The sequence below is a fragment of the Mauremys reevesii genome, linkage group 9 (genome assembly GCF_016161935.1).
Source record: "Mauremys reevesii isolate NIE-2019 linkage group 9, ASM1616193v1, whole genome shotgun sequence".
Classification (NCBI taxonomy): Eukaryota; Metazoa; Chordata; order Testudines; family Geoemydidae; genus Mauremys; species Mauremys reevesii.
In genome coordinates, this window is record NC_052631.1 from 67,770,963 (window position 1) to 67,794,286 (window position 23,324).

The 23,324-nt window shown below is 39.0% G+C and overlaps 1 protein-coding gene and 1 long non-coding RNA gene across 12 annotated transcripts in view; both read right to left on the bottom strand.

Annotated features, from left to right (window-relative positions):
• The window catches only part of LOC120371718, an 81,201-nt gene extending 66,261 nt beyond the window's left edge, over positions 1-14,940 (bottom strand). The window contains exons 1-3 of the long non-coding RNA XR_005584540.1: positions 14,041-14,940; positions 12,988-13,047; positions 12,278-12,548 (exon numbers count right to left, since the gene is read on the bottom strand). This is a non-coding gene — a long non-coding RNA (uncharacterized LOC120371718). The remainder of the gene's footprint in view (positions 1-12,277; positions 12,549-12,987; positions 13,048-14,040) is intronic.
• The window catches only part of DIAPH2 (diaphanous related formin 2), an 827,558-nt gene that overhangs the window by 276,158 nt on the left and 528,076 nt on the right, over positions 1-23,324 (bottom strand). For 10 of the 11 annotated variants that reach the window (XM_039487835.1, XM_039487836.1, XM_039487834.1 and 7 more), the window contains one exon: positions 15,974-16,098. In XM_039487835.1, coding sequence (XP_039343769.1) covers positions 15,974-16,098 — 125 coding nt within the window. Of the gene's footprint in view, positions 1-15,973; positions 16,099-22,579; positions 22,907-23,324 lie in introns of those variants that run through there. The other variant, XM_039487844.1, reaches the window with a different exon arrangement.

Below are 23,324 nucleotides of genomic sequence, written 5' to 3' on the forward strand. Positions count from 1 at the left end.
AGTTACCCTGGTGCTTTGTCAGCTACTCCCACATATGATAGATATGACACAATACACTGATAGGAAATTCTATATCAAGTAATGCACAGAAAAAAGTGTATTTAATGGAGGTTATTTATCTGTAATTGGAGGTTCTCTGAGATGTGTGGTTCCTATCTATATTCCACACATGGGATACGGATGTGCACCATGCACCTAAGTCGGGAATTTTTTTGCAAACAGTGCTCTTTGGCCTGCACATGCTCTGTAGCTCTCTCCTCATGCTCTCAACAGATGGCATAAAGAGAGGGACAGCGGGTATGCCAGATTGTTGATAACAAAGGATAATACAGTTTGAGATTCAGTTCAGAAGTCTCTGCATCAACATAAGTTGAACTCTTGTTTATAGAAACAAACAATTTAGGAGTCTTTCTAACGTCCTTTGTTCTTTGTAGATAAAAGGCCAAAGCCTTCTGGATGTCCAGACAATGCAGTCTTCTCTCCTCTTCTGAGGCATGCGGTTTAGGAAAAAATACAGGTAAGCGGATGACCTGACTCGTGAAACTCTGAAGCTACCTTGGATATGAATCTCAAGAGGAAGTGTAGTGAGACCTTTCCTTTATGATGGGCTCGCTTTAAGCACTGCCAGTTCACTTATTCTTCAGGCCAACATTATAGCTATCAGAAAGGCCACCTTCATGGACAGATGGGTCATAGAGCATGTGGCCAGCAGCTCAAAGGGAGTCTTAGATACCATAGAACAAAACAAAGGTCTCACTGAGGTGCAAACATAACCACAGGCAAAAAGGATCTGAGAATCCCCTTCAAATGTCTAGTTGGGACAGGATGCGCGAAGATGGTATGTTTATCCACTGGATGATACAAAGTGCTGATTGCTGTTAAATATACTGAATACAAGACCCAAAGACTTAAGGATAAGTAGATAATGTAAGTTATCAGGGATTCCAGTGGAGTCCAGAGAAAAATTGTGTTGACGAGCCCAAGTGCAGAAATGCTTCCATTTAGCTGAGAAACATCTTCTTGTAGAATCTTTTCTACTTTGTCCCCTTTTGGAACATGAGCACTCTATCTCTGATGCCCTCCAAAACCAAGCTCTGAGTTGCAGTGGCCCCAAATTGGATTGTGAAACCATGCACCTGTGTTGCTTCAGAAGGTCCAGCAATGTGGGGCTGATACTGATGGTTGCACTGAGAGCTTCAACAGAGTTGTGAAGCAAAACAGCCTTAATCAGTTGTGTGCATGAGGATGAGTCAAGTTCTGTCTTGGCAAATATTCCATTGAACCTGTATTATATCAAAGGAATTAAAGGGAAAGCATAACACAGGCGACCTTTCACAACTCCCAGAGCTACGCTGGTGCAGTACAAAGGAAACTTCTTGTTTGCCTGTGAGGAGAAAGATTGGCATTTCCCACTGAGTGAAGATGTTGTTGAGAACTGAGTAATTTATCTCCCACTTGTGATTAGTGGAAAAGTATCTGATAGGGAATTTTGCACCCCGGTAAGTATGCTGCTGATAGGGTTATGTGATGTTTGATATAGCAATTCCAGAGGGTGACTGCCTCTAAGTACAAAGAGAGAGAGAGCTCACTCCCCCTTCCTTGTTTATCTAAGGGCTCATCTACTCTACCACTTTTGTCAGTATAACTTATGTGGCTCAGGGGTGTGAAAAAACATCCCCCTCCCAAGTAACATAAGTTACATTAACAGAAGCGCTGGTGTGAACAGTGCTATGTCAGCAGGAGAGCTTCTCCCACCAACATAGCTGCCAAGGAGAGAAAGGCAAGTTCTCACTGACATCATGGGTCTGATAGTGACCTGGCATATGATTACGCTTATGGCCTGAAACCTTTTGAGAGGTAGATATGCTGTTGCTGCAGTCAAGTCTAATATCACCCCATGACCTTGTGGAGGTCAACGTGGATTTTTTGTTATTGATGCAGAAACCTATGGAAGGTAAAAGGCTGATCAGAACACGAGCTGCCTTGTGGAACTCCTTGCAGGAGTTGCCTATGAGAAGCCACTTGTTGAGGTAAAGGAAGACTAAATCCGTTTCTTGTCTTGCAATAGACACCGCTGGAAAAAAAAAAGCTTTCAAAGGTATTATAGCACGACAGACCACCTCTTCACTCTAAACCAACTACTAGAGTGTTTAAGAGAATATTAGTTCCCTTTGTGCATTGCCTTCGAGAAGGCATTTGACAGCGTAGAGACTAACGCCATTCTTGAAGCTCTTTCAGAACAGAGCATCAGTGCGAAATATATTACATTACTAAAGGAAGCTGCAGCACGGACTCTGGCTGCAGCACGGACATATCACTGTTTTATACTCCCTTCCAAATCCTCACTGAGAAAGTTGTGAAACAAGGACATACAGTTTCACCAAAATTATTCACAGCCAGTCTTGAATAGGTTTTTTCGATTAGCAGACTTGAAAGGTGGGATTAATATCAACGGTGAGTGGCTAAACCATCTCAGGTTTGCAGATGATATAGTGCTGATAGCCGAAAATACAGCTCAGCTTGAGAGAATGCTTAAAGAATGGAGCAAGAAAAGTAGTCAAGTTGGATTAAAAATGAATCGGTCGAAAATGAAATACATGAGATCAGATGTTCTGCCAAAAACCCAAATAATTCTTGGAGGACAGCAGATCCAAGAGGTTGATAAATATCTTTATTTGGGCCAAGAAGTCAACATGCATCACATTCATAAAGGCGAACTGTTGTGCAGGAAAAAAAAGCTGGATGGTGCGCATTCAATGACATCCTCCACAGAAAGATCAGCAAAACAACTCGTGTGAATCTTTTCAACTCGACAATGCTTCCGGAGATGTTATGGCAGCGAAACATGGTTGCTGACAAAGATTGAAGGACATCAACTGTTTGTCACACAGAGGGCAATGGAACAAACATTTTTGGGCATTTCGCTCCGCGATCACATCCCCAACGAAATAATTAGGCAGCAGTCTGGAGTGTGAGACGTTGTTGTTGAAAGCAGGCTCAGCAAAATGCGGTGGCGAGACATGTGGCCCGACTCAGTGACAACAGATGGACTTGCAGTTATACCCGAGTGGTATCCGCGAGAACAGTAACAGCCACACGGTCTCCAAAGAGGTGGGATGATTTCCTAACAAGGAGATATGGACAAGCATGGCCAGAGCGAGAGAAGATTGGAAGACGTGTTGTGATCGGCTCAGTCTCGACTGATGAAGGACCAACAGTCTACGCATCTGTCAGACATGAAGAAGATGGAGTGACCACCTCCTTCGGTGACAAGATTGCTCCCCAAACTGTCAAAACCATCACAACCAGCTCACTTTCTTCCTCTGAATACTCCAACAGGGCCAGTTGTATATGGCTGGGCAATGGCAAGTAGAACACATGCACTGATCTGGTGGGGGGGTGTCTGGAGTAGAGCTCCCACGGTTCCCAATATTGCCAGTATAATGGATCCACCGGCAGAGGGAAGCCCATGGCACAGGGTACCACCTGCCCATTGGCCAATCATGTCTGGTTGGAACCCCTGACTTTCTAGGGCTTCTGTTCAGGGTCATCTTTCCTGAGTGTCGCATAATCCTGCAGAGCCTCCAACTCATCAGAAGAGAAGGCAGATAGATCACTGATCACCACAGTACCAATGGTACCAATGGTTGTGATTTGAGGCAGGTGGGTGGAATAGGGAACAACTTCATCTCTCCATGATAGACTCTTCCTCTGGTGTTACAACCTACCGGAATATAGGCAGACTCAATAAAAGGAGTGAATCCGGATGGGGGGAGCAAAAATGTCTTCTGGGAAGACACGTCTCAGACATTCCCAAAGCACAAGTAGAGTCCACTATGGGTACTGCCCCAGTTCCAAAGTGCATGGGAGCACTAGCAGCTGTATTTTTCACATCTTCACCACTTGAGCTGGTGTTGGAATCATGGGATCTGTGAAGATTTAGTCAGGCCTTAGATCTTAGTACCCGTGTGTGCTGGCTCTTCCCTTTTTTTGGGCATACACATAGATGATTTGTCCTTATTTCTATGAGTGTGCCCCTTACTGCCCTGCAAAACCTTCTCTTTAGGCTTAACAGACTTAACCACTGTTCCCAAGATCGTGCTTTGAGGGGTGCTGTCCACTTTTCAAGGCTGATGTATGGGGGATGGTCACTGGCCCATAACTGATTGGAGCTTCATTGTCTTCTTCATGAGCTGTATTCTGAGTTTCAGTTCCTGATCCTCATCAGTTCAGGGAGGTGGGGGAAGTGGCAGATGCTGCACTTTGCAGAAATGGGAGCTTCACCCAGGCAGTGTTGATGTAGGTCACCCACTGAAAAGTAGCAAGGACAGGAAACACAGTTTTTGAATGAAGGGACCCTGGGCATTTCCCAGGCTTCTCAGGGAAAATGCCCCCAGCTTGTGGTGGTGGGGAAAAAACAACTATCTAATAATCTATGCTGCACTATACTATAAAAAACTACTAAAAAAACTTACTATACACAATTCTTACAGGAATTATGCAGTAAAAAGGAGATGAGGACATGAACGATTCTGACGTAGACCATGTGGTGCTAAGAAGCAACTGGAGAGGCAATGGCCCTCAGTTGAAAGTATGTGGACCGCTATGGCGCATGTGTGGGCCAATGTAGATTGCTTGCAAAAAAATTCCAGGCTCAGGTGCATGGTGTGCTTACATATCCCACATGTGGAATACACAAAGGGACTTCACTTGAAGAAGAATAATTTTTATGATTGGTATCTTTCAGTATAGTCTTGTATTGTATACTTTGTCATTTATATCGAGTTACAAATGAATTCTGTAACTATCCCCTCCTGCTGTCCTGGTCATATCAGATTATTGGAAAATATAGAAAGACAATATCAAAATATATTGGGAGGATGCTAACACCTTGTGCTTCTCTGTGCTTCCCCTCATCCTACCCAATATGCCCTTGCGCACACCACATCTCCTACCCTCACTTCTTTTGTCCATATTGTTTCCCTCTATTCAGTTTTGAGTCTTTTTCCTGTCACACACATCTTTCCCTCTCCTGCCACTTTTCCTATTTTATCTGTCTTGTCTGGTTTGTCCATTCTCTTTCATTCATATTTTAACTTTTTGTTTGTTTTGCTTTTTTCAACCATTTCCTGTTCCCTGACTGATTCCCTCTAACAGCATATCTTTGTCCCCACCACATCTCTTGGTTGCTTCTCATTCTCACCCAACCACACTCCTAACTCCTGGCTGCTACACTTCCCAATTCGTGATTCCCTGTCTACCTCCCCTTTTGTTACTCCAGTCACCTACTTAGCTGATCAGAACAACTAAATTAATCTACCCAGAGGTGAAGCATGATAGCAGCAAGAACTTCAGAGCTAATTAAATTCACATCCAATCTCCACCTGCTCTGCTCCTCCCTTATAGGATTAGGATAATGAAATTAAATAGCCTGAGGAGATAGGGCCAAGAAACATATTGGCACAGTCCTAATAGTAATGCCATATTTTTCGTTGTTGCTATTAAATGTTTTCCCTTCCCATTATTTGTTTGGTGGGAAGATGGCAACAAAGAATTTTCAATCATAGAAAGTTACTCATTGGTAATTCTATTTGCTATATGTCTCTCTTCTCCCATCCTGTGAGAAAGACAATCATCAAGTCTTCACCTACCAGGAAGCAAAGAGGCTAAGGAGCTGTGAACAAGACTTCCTTTCTATAAATCTAGTCAACTTCCTTTGCCTGCAGTTAGAAACTTCAAAAACAGGATAAACAGGAGGAAAAAAAATGAGAGCACGGAAAGACTAATTACAAAATTAATGTTTGAGTTTTATTGCAAGCTCTTCCCTAGCAGTGAAATACTATGACATACTAAAGTTTCAGCAGCATACGAAGGCTGACTTTTCTGTATTTGCCTGTTGACCTTAGTTAAAGGGGACAAATTTTCCTCCAGCCTTGGCCACATACCATAGAAATTTGGGAAACTATGTAATTATTTTCTATTTATCAACTTTTATACAAGTTATTCTCAAGAGGCATCCAAACTAAATGGAGCATTTTATTCAGTAGAGAGAACTGAACTCACACTAAGCTATTATAAAAAGATAGGAAATTAATGCTTAGCCCAGAAACACAGTATCAAAAAGAACATCCTCGTTAAGTGCTGCACTACCAACACTCCCAATAATACTAATTACAATGTGGTGACAGTGTTAATCATTTCTTCATGATGGTTTCAACAACTTCCAATTTTTTTGAAAAGGTGGCATTCCTTATGCTAGGCCAAATTATACCATCACTTAACTCCTATAAAAGTCCTCTGAAATCAAGAGATCACAGGAGTCATTGACTTCAATGCAGCTGTATGGGGCTTCACAGAGGACAGAATTTGGCCCACATTATTTTCCACTGTTAGAAAAAAACCAACAATTTTCAACCCCCAGTTGATGCTAAATACCTTTTAATTTCCACGCAATATCGACAATACGTGACATTAGCAGCATTATTTGTTTAGTTTTCCCTACACTGGCAAGAAAGTCCTACTTTTCATTGTGACTAATGGCAAGAAAACACTTAACAGCATTGTTTGACTAATTTATTTCATGGAGTATCAACTTCTTATGAAGGACAGCTCATATTCTATGATTTCTTAGGATAAATTTAAAATGCATCAATCCTGTACCACTTTCCTTCCGTGCACTGGCAAACCTCTCTGAACAAGACTTCATTCCCTGATTTAATAGATCCTAATACATATGTCTCTTGGAGGCTGTTTCTATGCTTTCAAAGGTGTAAGCAGAATTTGTCAAGAGAAAGGTTTCAATACCCGCATTATAAATCAAAGCCCAACACTAAAGGAATAACATATGAAAAATATTGAGTGGGTCTCTCTTCTCTCTCTTTAAAAAAAAAAAAATAAAAAAAAATAACAGGATTTATACCAGAATACCAGACAACAGTGTTATGTCTACAAGTCACTCTTTCTGTCCCAATGTTAATCACCACAGAACTTTGAAGTGTACATGGTAACAGTGAGTAGCTACTTTTAAACTCCCGTTAGAATTTTGTTCCCTACTTAAGCGAATTCTGAAGCTATTTATTTCATTTCTTTTAAAATGAGAGAACTAGGTTTTAGAACAAATAGGTCTGAAAAAAATCCTATAATTATGAAGATTTTCATCCTTTCCACTGAAGATCTGTTGCAGGGTACTTTTCAGTTTTGTTCACAGGCAATTAGACTCACACAACCCATATGAACGTCAATAAGAAATTCTCTTTTTCTTGGACGCTATAAAGAGAATTTTCCTCTCTGGATAACTAGCAGTGATTTTCCCAAAGACACATTTTAGGTCAGAACTGTGCTTTTCAATCAACATATTTTAAAATGTCACCTTTGTAGACTGCTACTGGAGAGATCTTTGGATAAATACTATAAACTAAAAGCTCATGTATAATCCTTTTTTCATTAATGTATTAAAAAAGACCTAGAATTGGAGATATTTCAATTACCCCATCCACACCCAGGTACTAAGGGGTGACTCCATATCAGAAATACAAGTTTAAAATATACTCAGCAAGGAACTCAAACTTCAGAGATGGGGATCATAGAAGTACCTAAGTGCCCCCTCTCACTTATTTTTTAAAAGATTGTAGTTCAGAACAAGATCAGAATTTAATACAGATAACCATGAAGCAATGGACACCCCATATTTCAATCTGCCTGCAAAAGAGAATGTGCTCCTCTGAAATGACATCTGACACTGCTTCCCATATTTTTCATAGTAATATAATAATGTGATTGTGTCATAATCAAAGTATTTTATGCAATATAGGCCATGTGAGGCATCAGTGGAAAGGTTATGGTTTACTGAATATGATTACCCTATTTGTATGAACGTATCATTTTTGTATCTAAAGTTAGGAATACCAACTATACATCTGTACTACAAAAGTGTTTGCACCTGGGGAACGCCCACCAGACAGAATGCGATCAGTCTGGCTGGCTAACTGGGAACAAATCAATGGGCCGTTGGGGAGAACAACAGGTCTTTGAAGATGCTAATCTCCCTCCTTCCTGAGAAGCTTTCTTGGGATGCTACAAACAACCTCTGACTCATGGCTGCTTTGATACTGCAGAGTCATGTGATCATGCCCCTGGTACTGGACTCCATGATAGAATACCAGTATTTTTCCACTGGAGGAGGAGGGAGGAACTACCTTGGAAAACAAATGAGTCTCACCATACGTAAAATCTATTTAAGCAGGGGAGAGACATAATCAGTGGTCCTTTTTCAATGAATCCGCGCCCAAGAGGACCACTGTGAACATCTAAGGGATAGTCTACACTGGCAATGCTAAAGCGCTGCTGCGGTAGCGCTTCAATGTGGCTTGTGTAGTCGTGGCAGAGCGCTAGGAGAGAGTTCTCCCAGAGCTCTAAAAAACCCACCTCCATGAGGGGCGTGGCTCCCAGCGCTGGGACACTGTCTACACTGGCGCTTTACAGCGCTGCAACTTGCTGCACTCAGGGAGGTGTTTAGCACTGTACATTGCCCAGTGAAGGGTTTTACTAGCAGGTAAAGAGGAAAATTGATATTCATAAATTCTATAAAGAGTATAAATATAGATTAGGATGAAGAAATTAACAGTTTTATTTTATAACTTTTTATTTAGTGAGAATAAAGACTTGCTGTACCTGGGATTACAATTTTTGTCCATCTTTTCTCTTTATAAAAGAGTAAAAAATGAGTTGTTAAAGGTGGATTTAATGCAATATAGCAAGGTGAGTAAACCAAGCATCACTATTAGAAATAGCTGTTCTGGCTCTTTAATTATGTCTGGCTTCTCTCTGTGGACAAATGAATACATCTCCTTCCACAATGTAAACAGTGATTTGCCCACAATGCAAGATCTAGATAAGGTATCAGATAGTGTTTTTGCTTCAGGCCAAAGTCTTTCCTAGTATAACTATTATAATAGGAAAAAATGGTTCCTGTGAGTATTCCCAGTCTTGTCTCTGCCAGCTGCAGTTTTTACCATTAGGCTCTTGATGGGTGGAATAAGTGGAGTAGGGTTGGGGAAAGGCAGAGGAGCTGGGGAGCTCCAGCCTGGAAAGCCCCAGGCTGCGGCCTAGCAATGGGCTAATAGGTACTGTGGGTTGCAGAGGGCAGCCCAGGGGTAGGCCAGGGCAGCAGGTCCAAACCCTCCTTGCCAGTGATGAGTAGGCTGATACTGCAGTCTGCCCCAAGGCGTGGGGGCTATACGATGACTGGCAGTAGCCTTATATTGAGGTGAGGTGGGAATAGTGGGTGGGGGTTTCCTGGGGAGGGGAGACCCAGAGAGAAAGGGGTTACTGTCAGGGGGCAGCAGGGAGGGACACAGGGGCCAGAGGACAGGTGGATCACCGGCCTGCAGAGGGCGCTCCAGAGCTGGAACGAGCTAATTCCCAGAAGTCACCAGCAGGAGGCGCCGCAGGGGTGAGTCCGCACGTCTACACTCACTGAAACAAATTCCAGTTCCCCTAAACAAAACAACCTCCTCACTGCTTGATGATAAGAAAAAGGCACTGAAATCCACAGATTATGCTTTTCTGGGTAAGAGGGGAAGCGTGTATCTTTGAATTTTTGCTGCATTATACAATAATCTGCATTTGTTTTAACATTTAATAAATAAATTTGCCTTACTTTTTCCAAGAACTGCCTTCACAATGTAATCAGATATAGTACTATTTTTTTAACCAGTTCTGCAGAAAACTTTGCCCATACAGTAAGAGCAATTAAGGATTAAACTTCCCCTTCCACACTCCCCTCACATCAATGAATACAAACTTCAGAAGCCTAATGTTGTCTCTACACTACAGAGACTATACTAGCATAACTCTGTAATGCAGCTGCAGCCTGTGACAGAAGGGTTTTCTTTTGGTGTACGATTGTTTCCTGCCCTAACGAAGGTAGCTATGGCCATAGAAGCATTCTTCCACTGACATAGCTGCATCTACACAGGGAGGTTAGGTTGGCATAGCTACAGCATCAGGATTGTGTTTCTTTCATACCCCTGACTGACATATGTATGTTGAGCTAAATTTTAAGTGCAGATCACATCTAGCTGGGGCCATTCAAAAGCTATTAGGCATGGGAAAATATGTTAATAAAAACAAGATGGTAGGAATTGGAATAACCTGGGTTTGGTCGACTCTCAAAATGTTAGGATGATTAACCATCAAAAAGTAAGAAGGCCAGAGGGACTGTGCAGTGGCTGCAGCCTTCTCCCCTTTTTGCTGCTGCTTGAGGTGAAGAGAGCTATATAGTAGCTATACTATAGCAGGCTGCTAATAAATGACGCTGTATTTTGTTTCTATAAACATTATGTTAAGCAAAGGACTCTCTCTTGGAAAAAAGAAAGGAAAAGGAGTTCCATAAATCTAGGACCAAAAAATGGAGGTCACACTTATAAAACGGGACTGTATCTTGGAAAGCAGTGACTGAAAAGAACTTAAGGTCATGGTAGCTAACTGAATATGATGCCGTAACTAATAGGGCCAATGAGACCCTCAGGTGTATAAGCACAGAAATATCAAGTACAAGTAGAGTTGTGGTATTAGACCTCTAAATATGGCATGAGTGGGATTATTACTTGGATAATGTGGCCAGTTCTGAACACCACACTTCAAAAATAATGTTGACATATTGGAAAGGTTCAAAAAGGAACTACAAAAATGATTCAGGACCTAGAAAAAACAGTACAGACTACAGAAATTCAGTCTATTTAGTTTATCCAAGAGAAAGCTAGGAGGAGACTTGATCACGGTCTACAGGTATCAACATGGGGAAGACATTTCTGACAGCACACAGGTCTTTAATCTAGCAGAAAAAAGGCATAATGAGATCCTATGCCTGGAAGCTGAAGTTAGACAAAATCAGACTAGAAATAAGATTCAATTTTTAACAGTGAAGGTAATTAATCATTGGAACAAATTACCCAGGGACATGGTGGATTCTCTATTACTTGACACCTCTTAATCAAGACCTTTCTAAAAGATATGCTACTGCTCAAACAAAAGTTATGGATTTGATGCTGAACTGATTGGTTGACGTTCTTTGGCATGTACTATGCAGGAGAACAGACTAGATGTTCATAATAGTCCCTTTCTGGACTTAAAATCTAGAAAATAAACTGCTCAAGGTGGGGGTAGTAATAGCCTAGAGTTAGTCTGCTTCTAGAAGGGGTCTACTTCTTATAATCCTGACAGCTCCAGCTCAGACCTCATTATTTCTAGCAATACTGTCTGCTATGCATATTAAGGCAAAGGACCAATGATTAACTACTTGAGAAAGGTAATAATCTCCTAAGATTATACTGCCTGGAGTGCTTTTATTACCATTTTAAACTGAAATTTATGAATAATTATATAGGGAAAATATATATACTCCTGAAAATGGAGGTGCATTGATATTTCTTGGACAACCAATCTAAAAACAACCAATCTGTGAAGGGTTCTAAAGCAAATCTAAAATAAAACCAAATCTAATTCTACTATCAAAGGCTCTCTTTTCATTTAGTTTCAGCAAGTTCTCCACTAAATCTGCTATTCAGATAGATGTGACCCCATGATTCCTCACATTTTTAGTCAACAAAATGTGTTAAAATAACCGTGCAAAATTTATATCAAGTTAAATACTGAAGACAAAATAACTATGTTAAAATGAAAAAGTTTAAATTTAAAGTTTCAATCAACCTACAATGTTTATTTGAATACATTTTCTCTGCAATGTTTTTGCTTTGAAGAATTTGTGGAATACTGCATTATTACTCTCTTCTTCCATGTCTATCTTTGTGCAAACACAAATGCAGCTTCATGAGATAATCACTCTGATAGTTATAGATTACAATACATGAAATACTACTCACCGAAGTCATAAAATACAAAGAGAAAAAAACAGGTTATATGAAATTACAAATTAAATTGCTTACAAGGGGAACAAGAAAAGCAAGAATAGATATTTCAATTGTGTAAGTAAGCTTTACATTCATTCTTCATCACTTAAAGCCTAATCAATACCCAGACCTGTTTTTTACTTCTCTTCTCTCTCTCTCTCATTTTTTTTAAGCACGTGAAAACTGGGTCAATATTTTCTCATCATAACATTTGCTTCACTGTTGGGAATAGGGTGCTCTATTAACTGACCTCTTATCTTAGTATGGCACCATGCAATATTTATTTTGTATTCACTGAAGACAGCTCCAGCTACAATTGATACTGAGTAGCCTCTATTTATTGGTGTACAGGGAAAGGGAAACGATACCTTTAATTACGATATATGCATGGAAGTGCATCCCAGAGCTCCCTCTGCTGAGAATGATTAATGTTCTGACATTTTTGTCGTCCTTTTTCTGAAACACGCAAGCAGTTATAGAACACATTGAGCTCACTCTCCCTGAAATTCCACAATTTTCTAGTTTCACTGTGTGCCATCAGCAACCAAACAATTCCACACTGGGCTGACAGAAATAGAAGAAACACACAAGGGAGGCAGAAAGACCTCCTTTTTTCTCTTTTAAGCAGCAGTGTTGTTCCTGAGTATAAAAAAAAAAGTATTTGAGTAAATTTGATCATGTACTACAATTAAATTTACTGGAACTGTCTTTCTAAAAATAAAAATCAACTATTTATCAGGTCATCTATTAATTATGAAAAGAAAAAATCCTTAGACAGAAACATTTTTTTTTCTTACAGCCTTATCTATGTTGTCAAGTCACCAAATTTGTTCAATGTTACAGTATGAGAAAGCTGCCAGGCACCTACTGCCTAACATGCCTCTTTTAATTACCATGAGCCATAGATGGCATCTCGCTATGATATCAGAAGTGTGGTGATGTGCAATGAAGTGAAACAGTTTTGTTAGTTGAGTTTCACAGCCCCAGCCCTGATTTCCACAGAAAACTGGTCAGGCCCCAGAATTTTGGGCAGCATGAAAAAGTTAGCAGGAATCTGTTAAAATGAAGATTTTCTTACCGTTTAATTCCTCTGTGCAGTCTGGTTCTACCAATGTAGTCAGATGAAGGAGTCCCATTTCTTTAAAAAGTCAGAAAGGAAGCAACAGAATTTTAGCATTTTCATATCATCCAGCCACCAACTCCTCCCATCCTCACTCATCCTTACCCTATGTGAGCTATTTCAAAGATTTAAGTAATTGATCGGCACTATAAACATACATACAGAACAAGAGGATCAACATTTGCTCAGAGAACTGAAGGGCATGGCTCTGCAATGGTTTAACTCGTGTATAAATGAAATTACCCGGTAAGAAATTACACTCTTTCCAGCCTAAGTCTCACCATTGCAGATGGATGAGATCTGACTGGCTATTTCCAACATATTGAACTGGTGAAGCAAATGGCTATCATTAGACAAACTACTTCAACCAGCTTGAAAATAAAGAAAACCCTAGAAACAAGAAAACCATCCCAAAATAAAAGAAAGGAGCCCTAAATAATGGGACATGGGGATCCGACAGGTGGTTAAATGCAAGAAGCTGCTAGGAAATTAAGATTAGAAATTACGTGAAACCTGACAGCCTAAGTGCAGCTAGAACTTCAGCCTGCACTTTGAGGAACCCAGGGGTGAGCCCTTTGTCCAAATCCTTTAGAACAGCACTTAAAGCACGGGAAGTGATTCCCTATAATAGGCAGAGAAGGGACTCTTTTTTTCTCAAGTGTGAACAAAACTAAATGTGGATCTAGCTCCTGAAGGATGCTCTGTTCACAAAACAAATTGACTGAATGAGCAGATTGGGACGTGGTTAAGGAAGGGAGAGTAGATGAAGTAGGAGGATGGAGCTTTAGAACTGTTATGCAAAATATTCTTGGATCACATGGATTATTCTGGCCATATTCAGGACTGTTTTCTTATGAAACCATGAAGCAACTGGGATGGAAGGGAATACATAAAGCAAGAGGAAAGTTTTTTATATAAATTAGCCCTGAATTACTTTCCTGAGGTCCAGCCAGAAACTGTTAACAGACAGGTCCATGTAGGAAAGACAGCACTTGAGAGCTTAAGACTCACTCTCTCACGGGACTCATCGCAGTGTGGGCTGTTATCTGGCTTGCTGGAAAAAGTGTGTCCCTCCTGCAGGTGATCAGAAAAGGAGTGAGAGATTATATAGGTAGTGCCGGTGCATGAAAAGTCTTTTACTTGGACCAAGTGGAGCAGCACCAATCCTTCAACCCATGGATGTAGTGAAATACCGGGTTCTGTAAGGATCTGCTGTGGGCAACACTGTGCTAGCTGCTCCTTTCTAGGGGGACTGGGGAGGAATTTTTCCCTTACCACAAGATTGGCCAAGGCAAAGTGGTTTTTTGTTTGTTTGTTTGTTTTTTTGGCCTTCCCTTCAGCAGGTTGGGGGCCTTCATTTGGGCAAACTTGAAATGGGAGTTAGGCTATGACTTTGAAACTCATTATGTAAATGTGGGACAGATGTCCAGTTCAGGTACTCTATAGGGAAGGGATGCAGCAATCAGAGAAAATGGATTGGTAAAGGATGTATTCTTTAAAAGAAAAGAAACCAGGGGATGGGATGAGGGGGGCTTAGGACTCTTACGACTGGTATGGCAGGGAGCCAAACTCCCCTCCCCCCACAAACCCTCATTCAAGAGAGGGGATGGTGAGGTCCCAGCAGCAGGTTGGTTGGGACCAGATGGGTAAGGGAGAGGGCTGACAGAAGCTCCTTGGGAATATATTGAAATGATTATGCAGTTACTTGCACTGTACAGTTTCATCTGCTGGTTATTCCCAGATATTTAAGGATAAAGTTGTGGCCTAATTAAATCCAGTGTCTCCTGTCCTTCCAGCATGGCGGAACAATGACTTTTCTCTAACTCCCTTACAAATTAGTATGCCAGTTGGCAGGATCGCTCCCCTTTATATTAGTCCACCGATCAAGCTCAACAGATTTCCCCAAATGTGTTAAGGGGAGCCCACTGGCAAACATACCTATGTGTACTGCCTCTCCTACGGAGGAAGTTGAATACTCATGCTACAGTCTATCAGCCCCTCAGCTTGTGTAAATAAATACATATACAAACCTCATGAGTCAGGAACAGGCAAACACACATTAAACATTTTTTTCATTTAAAGAAATATATGGATTTCTATATTAAATTACTGACTGAAAATTTCCTTTAAGCACAATGGAAATTTAGTCAGTTCCACATAAATTTGATAGTCAGCTTCTTCCACTTACAGTTCTTTACTCTTGAGCAAAAGTTGAACTACTGAATAAGTGAATTTTTTTGAAAGGGGGAGGGGGGAACAACCCGAGGTTAGATCTCGACACAGTGACTGACATAAAGCTGTCAATTTTAGTTACTTTTAGATAAAGAATTCACAGTATTTATTCCCTAGAGAGATAACATGATAAGTCAATCTTCAGTTCAGACTATTTAATCATACTTACCAGAGCTGACACTTTTCTCCTAAAGTTATAACTTTCAAAAAAAATCAAAACAGACAATGACTATCAGCAACTTCTAATACTTTAAACTAAAGTTTTCTTGATGAGCCAAAATTTTGTAGCCAACATTTCTCACTAAATATTTTCCATTTTCTACTCTTTTTTCCATATTCTTTCAGCCTGAAGTGATGCAACCACTATCTAAAAGTTTGTTCTTGGATCTGAAGCTATACTTTCTCCAGTTTATGACAGGATCCTGGGTATTCAGCTCCTTCAGTGGGGAGCCTTGAGAGTGGTGTCATCTTTCTTCTTAAAAGTCTGATTACAAATGCTACAAGCTAACCACAGAGAAGAAGCAAAACAAATTTCACTTCTGCTAATGGCTTAATGTTTCTAACACTCAAAACTTTCTGATATTCACTTCCCTGTGCAAGACAATAAACATGAAACAACAGACACTTCTAACTGTTAATTTCAAATATTGTAAATATTTAATAAGACAGACAAAAAACTAAGATTATCAACCCAGAAGTGCAAAAAGGATATGGTCATCTTTTCCACAAATTTATCATGTGCATCTTCTGTTTTAGGGAAACTCTCAATGTCATTTGCTAGGCGATGGATCTGAAGTTCCATTGAATCAAGGTTGCTCTTGAGACTTTGAGCTGAAACTTAGAAAAAAATGTGACAATGAATTAGAAAAACTTCTGTAATTCTGATTTAAAGAAAAAAGTTAAAGAAAAGCAATGTCAAGAAAAGCAATGTCAGTAGAAGTATTCTTGAGGTAAAGAGAATAATTCCACGAAGCAGGCTCTCATTTTTCTGAATTACTGCTCATAAAAATTCTACCGTTCATAAAATAAGTGAGAATGTGTAATATAACATTCCAAATCATCATGTTAAATGTGGGAATGTCACCATTTTATTCAACCATTAGTTCAAATGGATCTATTTCTATTTAAATTTATTGATGGGAATTCTAATATTTCATTCTTTTAAATCTAATTTGAAGATTAAAAAGAAACTAAGGTTCAAAGAGATTTTTATCTTATTAATGCATGTACTTGGCTATATAAATGATTTAAGGCAAAATTATAGAAAAAAGATCAAATGTTTTTCTTTTATTGAAATACACTGATTTCTATAAACCAATATCTGTGGAAGCCCTCAATACTTTTAATACCTACAGACAAAAATTTGGATACTAGGAGCTATTGATACCTTACACAAATACAAATAAAGAAAATATGGTGAAACAGCAATAATATGAATTTAAAAATAAAATATTCTGTAATATCTCAATGTACCCTCTAACACTTTATTAATTATGGCTTTATTATCCTTGAAATTCTTTACACTTTTTTTCCTGTCCTCCTCCTAGAAGACTTATCTCAAGAACCATATTGAAAATGTGCTAGTATTGCATATTCACTTTACACCTACTCAAGCCTGGTTCTTACAGGATTCTCCTCTACCTTTCACTTGCTATATACTCTATACTTTCCTACACCTACCAGCATCTATGAAGAATAATATCTGACAATGATTTAAAGAACTAACATTTTCCTATTTTGGATGGCTATGACACTAAGTGGTTGTAGCACCAGGGCTTCCAAACTGTGGGTTGTAATATGCTTCCATAGAAAACAAAGCACATTTCCCAACCAGGGTGGATAACTATCAAAGATTTTTGTTAATCAGTTTGATTGGGTTTAATAAATGTATGTATGTGCTATCTCTACAAGGTAAAATATGCATTTTTGAACCATCTTCTGCCATCTGCCTTCTGATGTGCACCACATATTGCTGTGGAGCTCACAAAAATCAGTCCCTGAGGTTGGACATGAAATTACAATAGCAGATTTGCCAAAGTTAGCCCTTTAATATTAGTGTGCTGTTTCACAGGCAGATCCTTCCTCGGCATTACTTTCTGAGTCTCTAGAATTTTGCCACTTTCATTTTAATGGAAATGTCTTTGACACAAACTAGCAAGCTTTTAATGATAATGGAGACAGCCCTATAGGTAAGCAGTCTCACTCTAAGGCAGATATCTACTGATTGATTACTAGGTCTCTTTCTTGAATGTTTTATGTCTTATACCATATCAGTGTATACAAGATTCTTTCCTGCAGTTTATCTGGTTGTGCTTCCTGCGTTCTTTTAGTAAGGGGACTCAGTTGATCTATAACTGTAATACACTAAACACTTTTTCACAGGTTTTAATTTTTTATTTAATTAGTAAGTTTTACTGTTTCACAAGTGACTCACCCAGAACACTTAATATGAGTAGCTTTAACTTTCTTTTTTTATTTTTGTACTTAAAATAAAACTGTGATTAAAAAACAATCAATCAAAAGGTTTAAAACAAAACAGGTAGGAAAAGTCACACACACACACACACACACACAGTGGAGGCACAGATTGTAGTGGATTTACATCTGCACTAACAGCAAAAATCTATTAAACTGACCCTGTTCTCATCTGTACCCATTTTGCATTGGTGTAACTTCATGGAACTTAATGTAGTTACTGCCAATTTAAAGTGGCAACAAGTCATATTTTGTAAACGTAATAAATATCAAATTCCAATATACTGCATCTATCTTATTTTAATTGAGGGGGGAGAGTACGATACTAGATGAGCAGAAGATGCAATAGCACAGACAATGAAGTAAGGCCAAAGTTTTGCAAACATGACCAATGCAGGCTGACCTTTGCACCCAATGCAAATAGTTTATTAGTTTATTAATTGTTGGCGAGCCTGAAGAGAAACAGTGATATTTGTGCTGTAAATGAAGAACTTGTTTGAATTACAACAGTAATGGGTTTTATCAGTAATGTGATATATTTGGATAGAGAAAAAACAGCAGAGAAGTAAAATGCGCTGGAATTGAAAAATAAATTAGAAAGCTAGAAATGGTTATTTTGTTGGTAAAGAGAATAGTAGCTGTTAAATAAACTGGCACCATAACAGAAAATAAAGTTTAACTGCATTCAGCACTCTGAAAATATTTAAGCGCATAATTGCCTAGCAAAAATAGTTATTTACCTTTGCATTTGAAATTTAAAAGTATCAAGACAAAGCCAATTAACAATGACAAAAAAGCATAATAAGTTTCTATGCTTAATTAATCCTCATATTAGACCAAAAATCACCCAACTATTTCCCTACTGGGGTCTTGGAAATCTTAATATGTTGGAATTTGGGGAAAAAACCAACATGGGATGCATTTAAAAGTGACTTTATTGTAATTAGTGAACTATGAACAAGTTAAAACTTTCCTAGATTCAGAAGAACACTACAGAGTACTTGTGTTGGTGTCTCAATGACACCATGAACAAATATATTTTTAAAAAAAAGCTACACACTGTACAGATGCCAGGGTCTAACTCACCCCAGGTTTAGATAATGAAAACATAGTAACAGCAACAATATAAAAGGTACATACACATTGAAGTGGGAGTAAACAACCTACTACACCTCTACCCCGATATAACGCGACGTGATATAACACAAATGTGGATATAATGTGGTAAAGCAGTGCTCCAGGGAGTGGGAGATGCACACTCCGGTGGATCAAAGCAAGTTCGCTATAATGCAGTTTCAGCTATAACACGGGAAGATTGTTTGGCTCCCGAGGACAGCGTTATATCGAAGTAGAGGTCTACTTTGAACAAATGGGGCACATAGGTGCCATTTTCTGAATATACAAAGTTTTTACATTTCACTCATTTTTTGTGTGTTTTCTGTCTCATTCTCTGGAACATATGTAACTCCTTCCTTATTTTCGAGGCCCTACACATCAGTATCCAGCATGCTAGATGCTGCTTCCCTAGAAGCCTGAGGAAAGGCTGCAAGGTTTCTTTTCTGCACCACTGTGACAGGATGTATAAACCCTGCGGTGACAAGGTAGGGGCCACTACCAGGAATCAGAGACTATGGCTTGTACCAATCTAACACCATGATGGAAATTAGGCATGGAGAGGTACCACCCTTCAACAACAGAGGCACTCCAGAGAGACTCTTCTTACACAGTAGTTTCACTATTTCTGTATCCATGTCCCTGATTCATCTCTTACTCAAAGATTTTTGATGCCATGTGCAATTCAACAAAATTCATGCAATATAGTCATTCAGACATGTGCATGTGCAATGCAACAGTGAGAGGCTTTTTCCCAGCAACCAAGAGCCTTTTCTACCCAACAATGAGTCTTTGCCCCAGCAACTGTGGGCTTGCCAGAAAATGGATCTGACTATTGTGGCTTCCCTAAAAAACTCTTCCTAGCAAGTGTGGGCTTCCCAGAAAATCAAGTTGAGAGTGTTATCTTAGAGGAAACTCAATTTGCTGGACAACTGTGTTCATACATGAGGCAAATGTTATCTGGGGTCTCAAAGACTCTCCCAGACACTTTTGGTGCATTTTTTTGAAAAACAAAAAACACTGAAATGATGACGATAATAACAATGCTGAAATAGTAATATAATCATATCATAACTTCTGCCTCAAAATTAAAACAACCTGATGCTAGAATACCTTCACAATTAATTTAGGGGTTTAGACACCATAATAAAGGCCCAATTTAAATGTATACCCCAAATTAAAAAACCCAGTAAAAGAACTAAAAAAGTGCCACCGTGGCTTAACCATGTAAAAGAAGCAGTGAGAGATAAAAAGGCATCTCATAAAAAAGGGAAGTCAAATCCTGAGGTAAATAGAAAGGAGCATAAACACTGCCAAATTAAGTGGAGAAATGTAATAAGAAAAGCCAAAAAGGACTTTGAAGAATAGCTAGCTAAAAACTCAAAAGGTAATAACAAAATGTTTAAGTACATCAGAAGCAGGAAACCTGCTAAACAACCAGTGGATTGAGATAAAAAAGGAGCACTTAAAGATGATAAAGTCATTGCGGAGAAACTAAATGAATTCTTTGCTTCAGTCTTCACAGCTGAGGATGTTAGGAAGATTCCCAAACCTGAGCTGTCTGTTGTAGGTGACAAATCTGAGGAATTATCACAGATTGAAGTGTCATTAGAAGAGGTTTTGGAATTAATTGATAAATTTAATGGTTAGAAGTCACCAGGATCAGATGGCATTCACCCAAGAGTTCTGAAGGAACTCAAATGTGAAATTGCAGAACTATTAACTATGGTCTGTAACCTGTCCTTTAAATTGGCTTCTCTACCCAATGACTGGAAGATAGCTAATGTAATACCAATATTTAAAAAGGGCTCTAGAAGTGATCCCGGCAATTACAGACCAGTAAGTCTAACATCAGTATCAGACAAATTAGTTGAAACAATAATAAAGAATACAATTGTCAGACACATAGAAGAACATAAATTGTTGGGCAAAAGTCAACATGGTTTCTGTAAAGGGAAATCATATCTTACTAATCTATTAGCGTTCTTTGAGGGGTCAACAAACATGTGGACAAGGGAGATCCAGTGGAGACATAGTGTACTTAGATTTCTAGAACATCTTTAACAAGGTCCCTCACCAAAGGCTCTTATGTAAATTAAGTTGTATCAGATAAGAGGAAAGATCCTTTCATGGATTGAGAACTGGTTAAAAGACAGGGAACAAAGGGTAGGAAATTATGGTAAATTTTCAGAATGGAGAGGGGTAACTAGTGGTGTTCCCCAAGGGTCAGTCCTAGGACCAATCCTATTCAACTTATTCATAAATGATCTAGAGAAAGGGGTAAACAGTGAGGTGGCAAAGTTTGCAGATGACACTAAACTGATCAAGATAGTTAAGACCAAAGCAGACTATGAAGAACTTCAAAAAGATCTCTCAAAACTAAGTGATTGGGCAACAAAATGGCAAATGAAGTTTAATGTGGATAAAGGTAAAGTAATGCACATTGAAAAAAAAAATAACCCCAACTATACATAAAATATGATGGGGACTAATTTAGCTACAACTAATCAGGAAAGAGATCTTGGAGTCATTGTGGATAGTTCTCTGAAGACGTCCATGTAATGTGCAGTGGCAGTCAAAAATGTAAACAGGATGTCAGGAATTATTCAAAAAGGGATAGAGAATAAGACGGAGAATATTTTATTGCCCTTATATAAATCCTTATATGAATATTGCGTACAGATGTGGTCACCTCATCTCAAAAAAGATATATTGGCATTAGAAAAGGTTCAGAGAAGGGCAACTAAAATGATTAGGGGTTTGGAATGGGTCTCATATGAGGAGAGATTAAAGAGGCTAGGACTTTTCAGCTTGGAAAAGAGGAGATTAAGGGTGGATATGAGAAAGGCATGTAAAATCATGAGTGGTCTGGAAAAAGTGAATAAAGAAAAGTTATTTACTTGTTCCCATAATATAAGAACTAGGGGCCACCAAATGAAATTAATGGGCAACAGGTTTAACACAAATAAAAGGAAGTTCTTTTTCACACAGCGCACAGTCAACCCGTGGAACTCCTTGCCTGAGGAGGCTGTGAAGTCTAGGACTATAACAGAGTTTAAAGGAGAACTAGATAAATTAATGGAGGTTAAGTCCATTAATGGCTGTTAGCCAGGATGGGTAAGGAATGGTGTCCCTAGCCTCTGTTTGTCAGAGGGTGGAGATGGATGGCAGGAGAGAGATCACTTGATCATTACCTGTTAGATTCACTCCCTCTGGGGCACCTGCCATTGGCCACCGTCGGTAGACAGGATACTGTGCCGGATGGACCTTTGGTCTGACCCAATATGGCCATTCTTATGTTCTTAAATGACCCCAATAACATTGGAGTGACTTTTTTTACTACACTAAATCCACAACAGATATTCAGATTAAATCAACTATAACAGGTTGTTCTCATCATAGTTTGAGAATATGTAAAGAAAGAAAAGGCAGTGGTTTGCTTATCATGTTTTAAGCTTTTGTACGTGTTTGGGGTCCTGGAGATCCCAAAGATCTTAGAACTGTAATATTTCATTTTTATCACTGACAAGTCTAACTGACTCCATTACCTTTTTAATGATTTTTTTTTACCACTACACGTAAACCACAACAGGTAGGATGATAAAACCACTGAGGAAAGACTGAACTCCTTCCTAGTTTGAGAATACGTAAGCAGCACAGATTTGGCATGACAATTTTTATTTACATTTTTGCACACAATGGGGTCAGATAGGCCCCAAAACATTAGGAGGTTACATAAAACAAGGCAATAATTTTCAGTGCTTTTAAAAACAAAATTCAAAGAACAGTTCAGATTCAAGTATGAGGTCAAGATCATCATCAGTACTAACGGATCTTTGGACAGGAAGTCTGAGGGATGCATTATACATTAAAGAGTTGTACTCCTCCATTGACAGGTGCCCAACTTTCACTAACGACACTGCTAATTATGGGTGGAAATAGATTACAACTTATTTGAATTAGCATGTGTAGGTTGTGCACAAAATCCCAAAGGCAGTCTGATTTGCTCTGAAGTGTTTGTAAATGAATCAATGACATCATCACAGCTTTCACGCAGCTAGAATTTAAAGAAAAAGTCACAATCAAATGAATGGATATTTCTAAAAAAAAAATCCATACAGCAGAAACATTACCAGAGGTGTGTAGAAACGTGTATCTTACGAGCACATAAGCATGGAAACTGCGTTCTTTTGACAAAACCTTATATTTTGATACCTAAGATCCTAACAAATTTAATTTTGTTCCTTTAACAAACAATATATTAAGCCTCAGCTCATGGACAGAGGTAACGGTGAAATCCAAAAGCACTTGCATTATTCAACTAAATGTTTTAACCAAGGTAAAAGTACAAGGGCAAAGGCTTACTCTTTACATTTACTGAAGTATTTTAGTTTTTGACACACAGGACAAAAGACAATTGTGTAGATAATCAGTAAGATGTTAATTGACTAGCCAAACCAGTGTCATTCAATGAC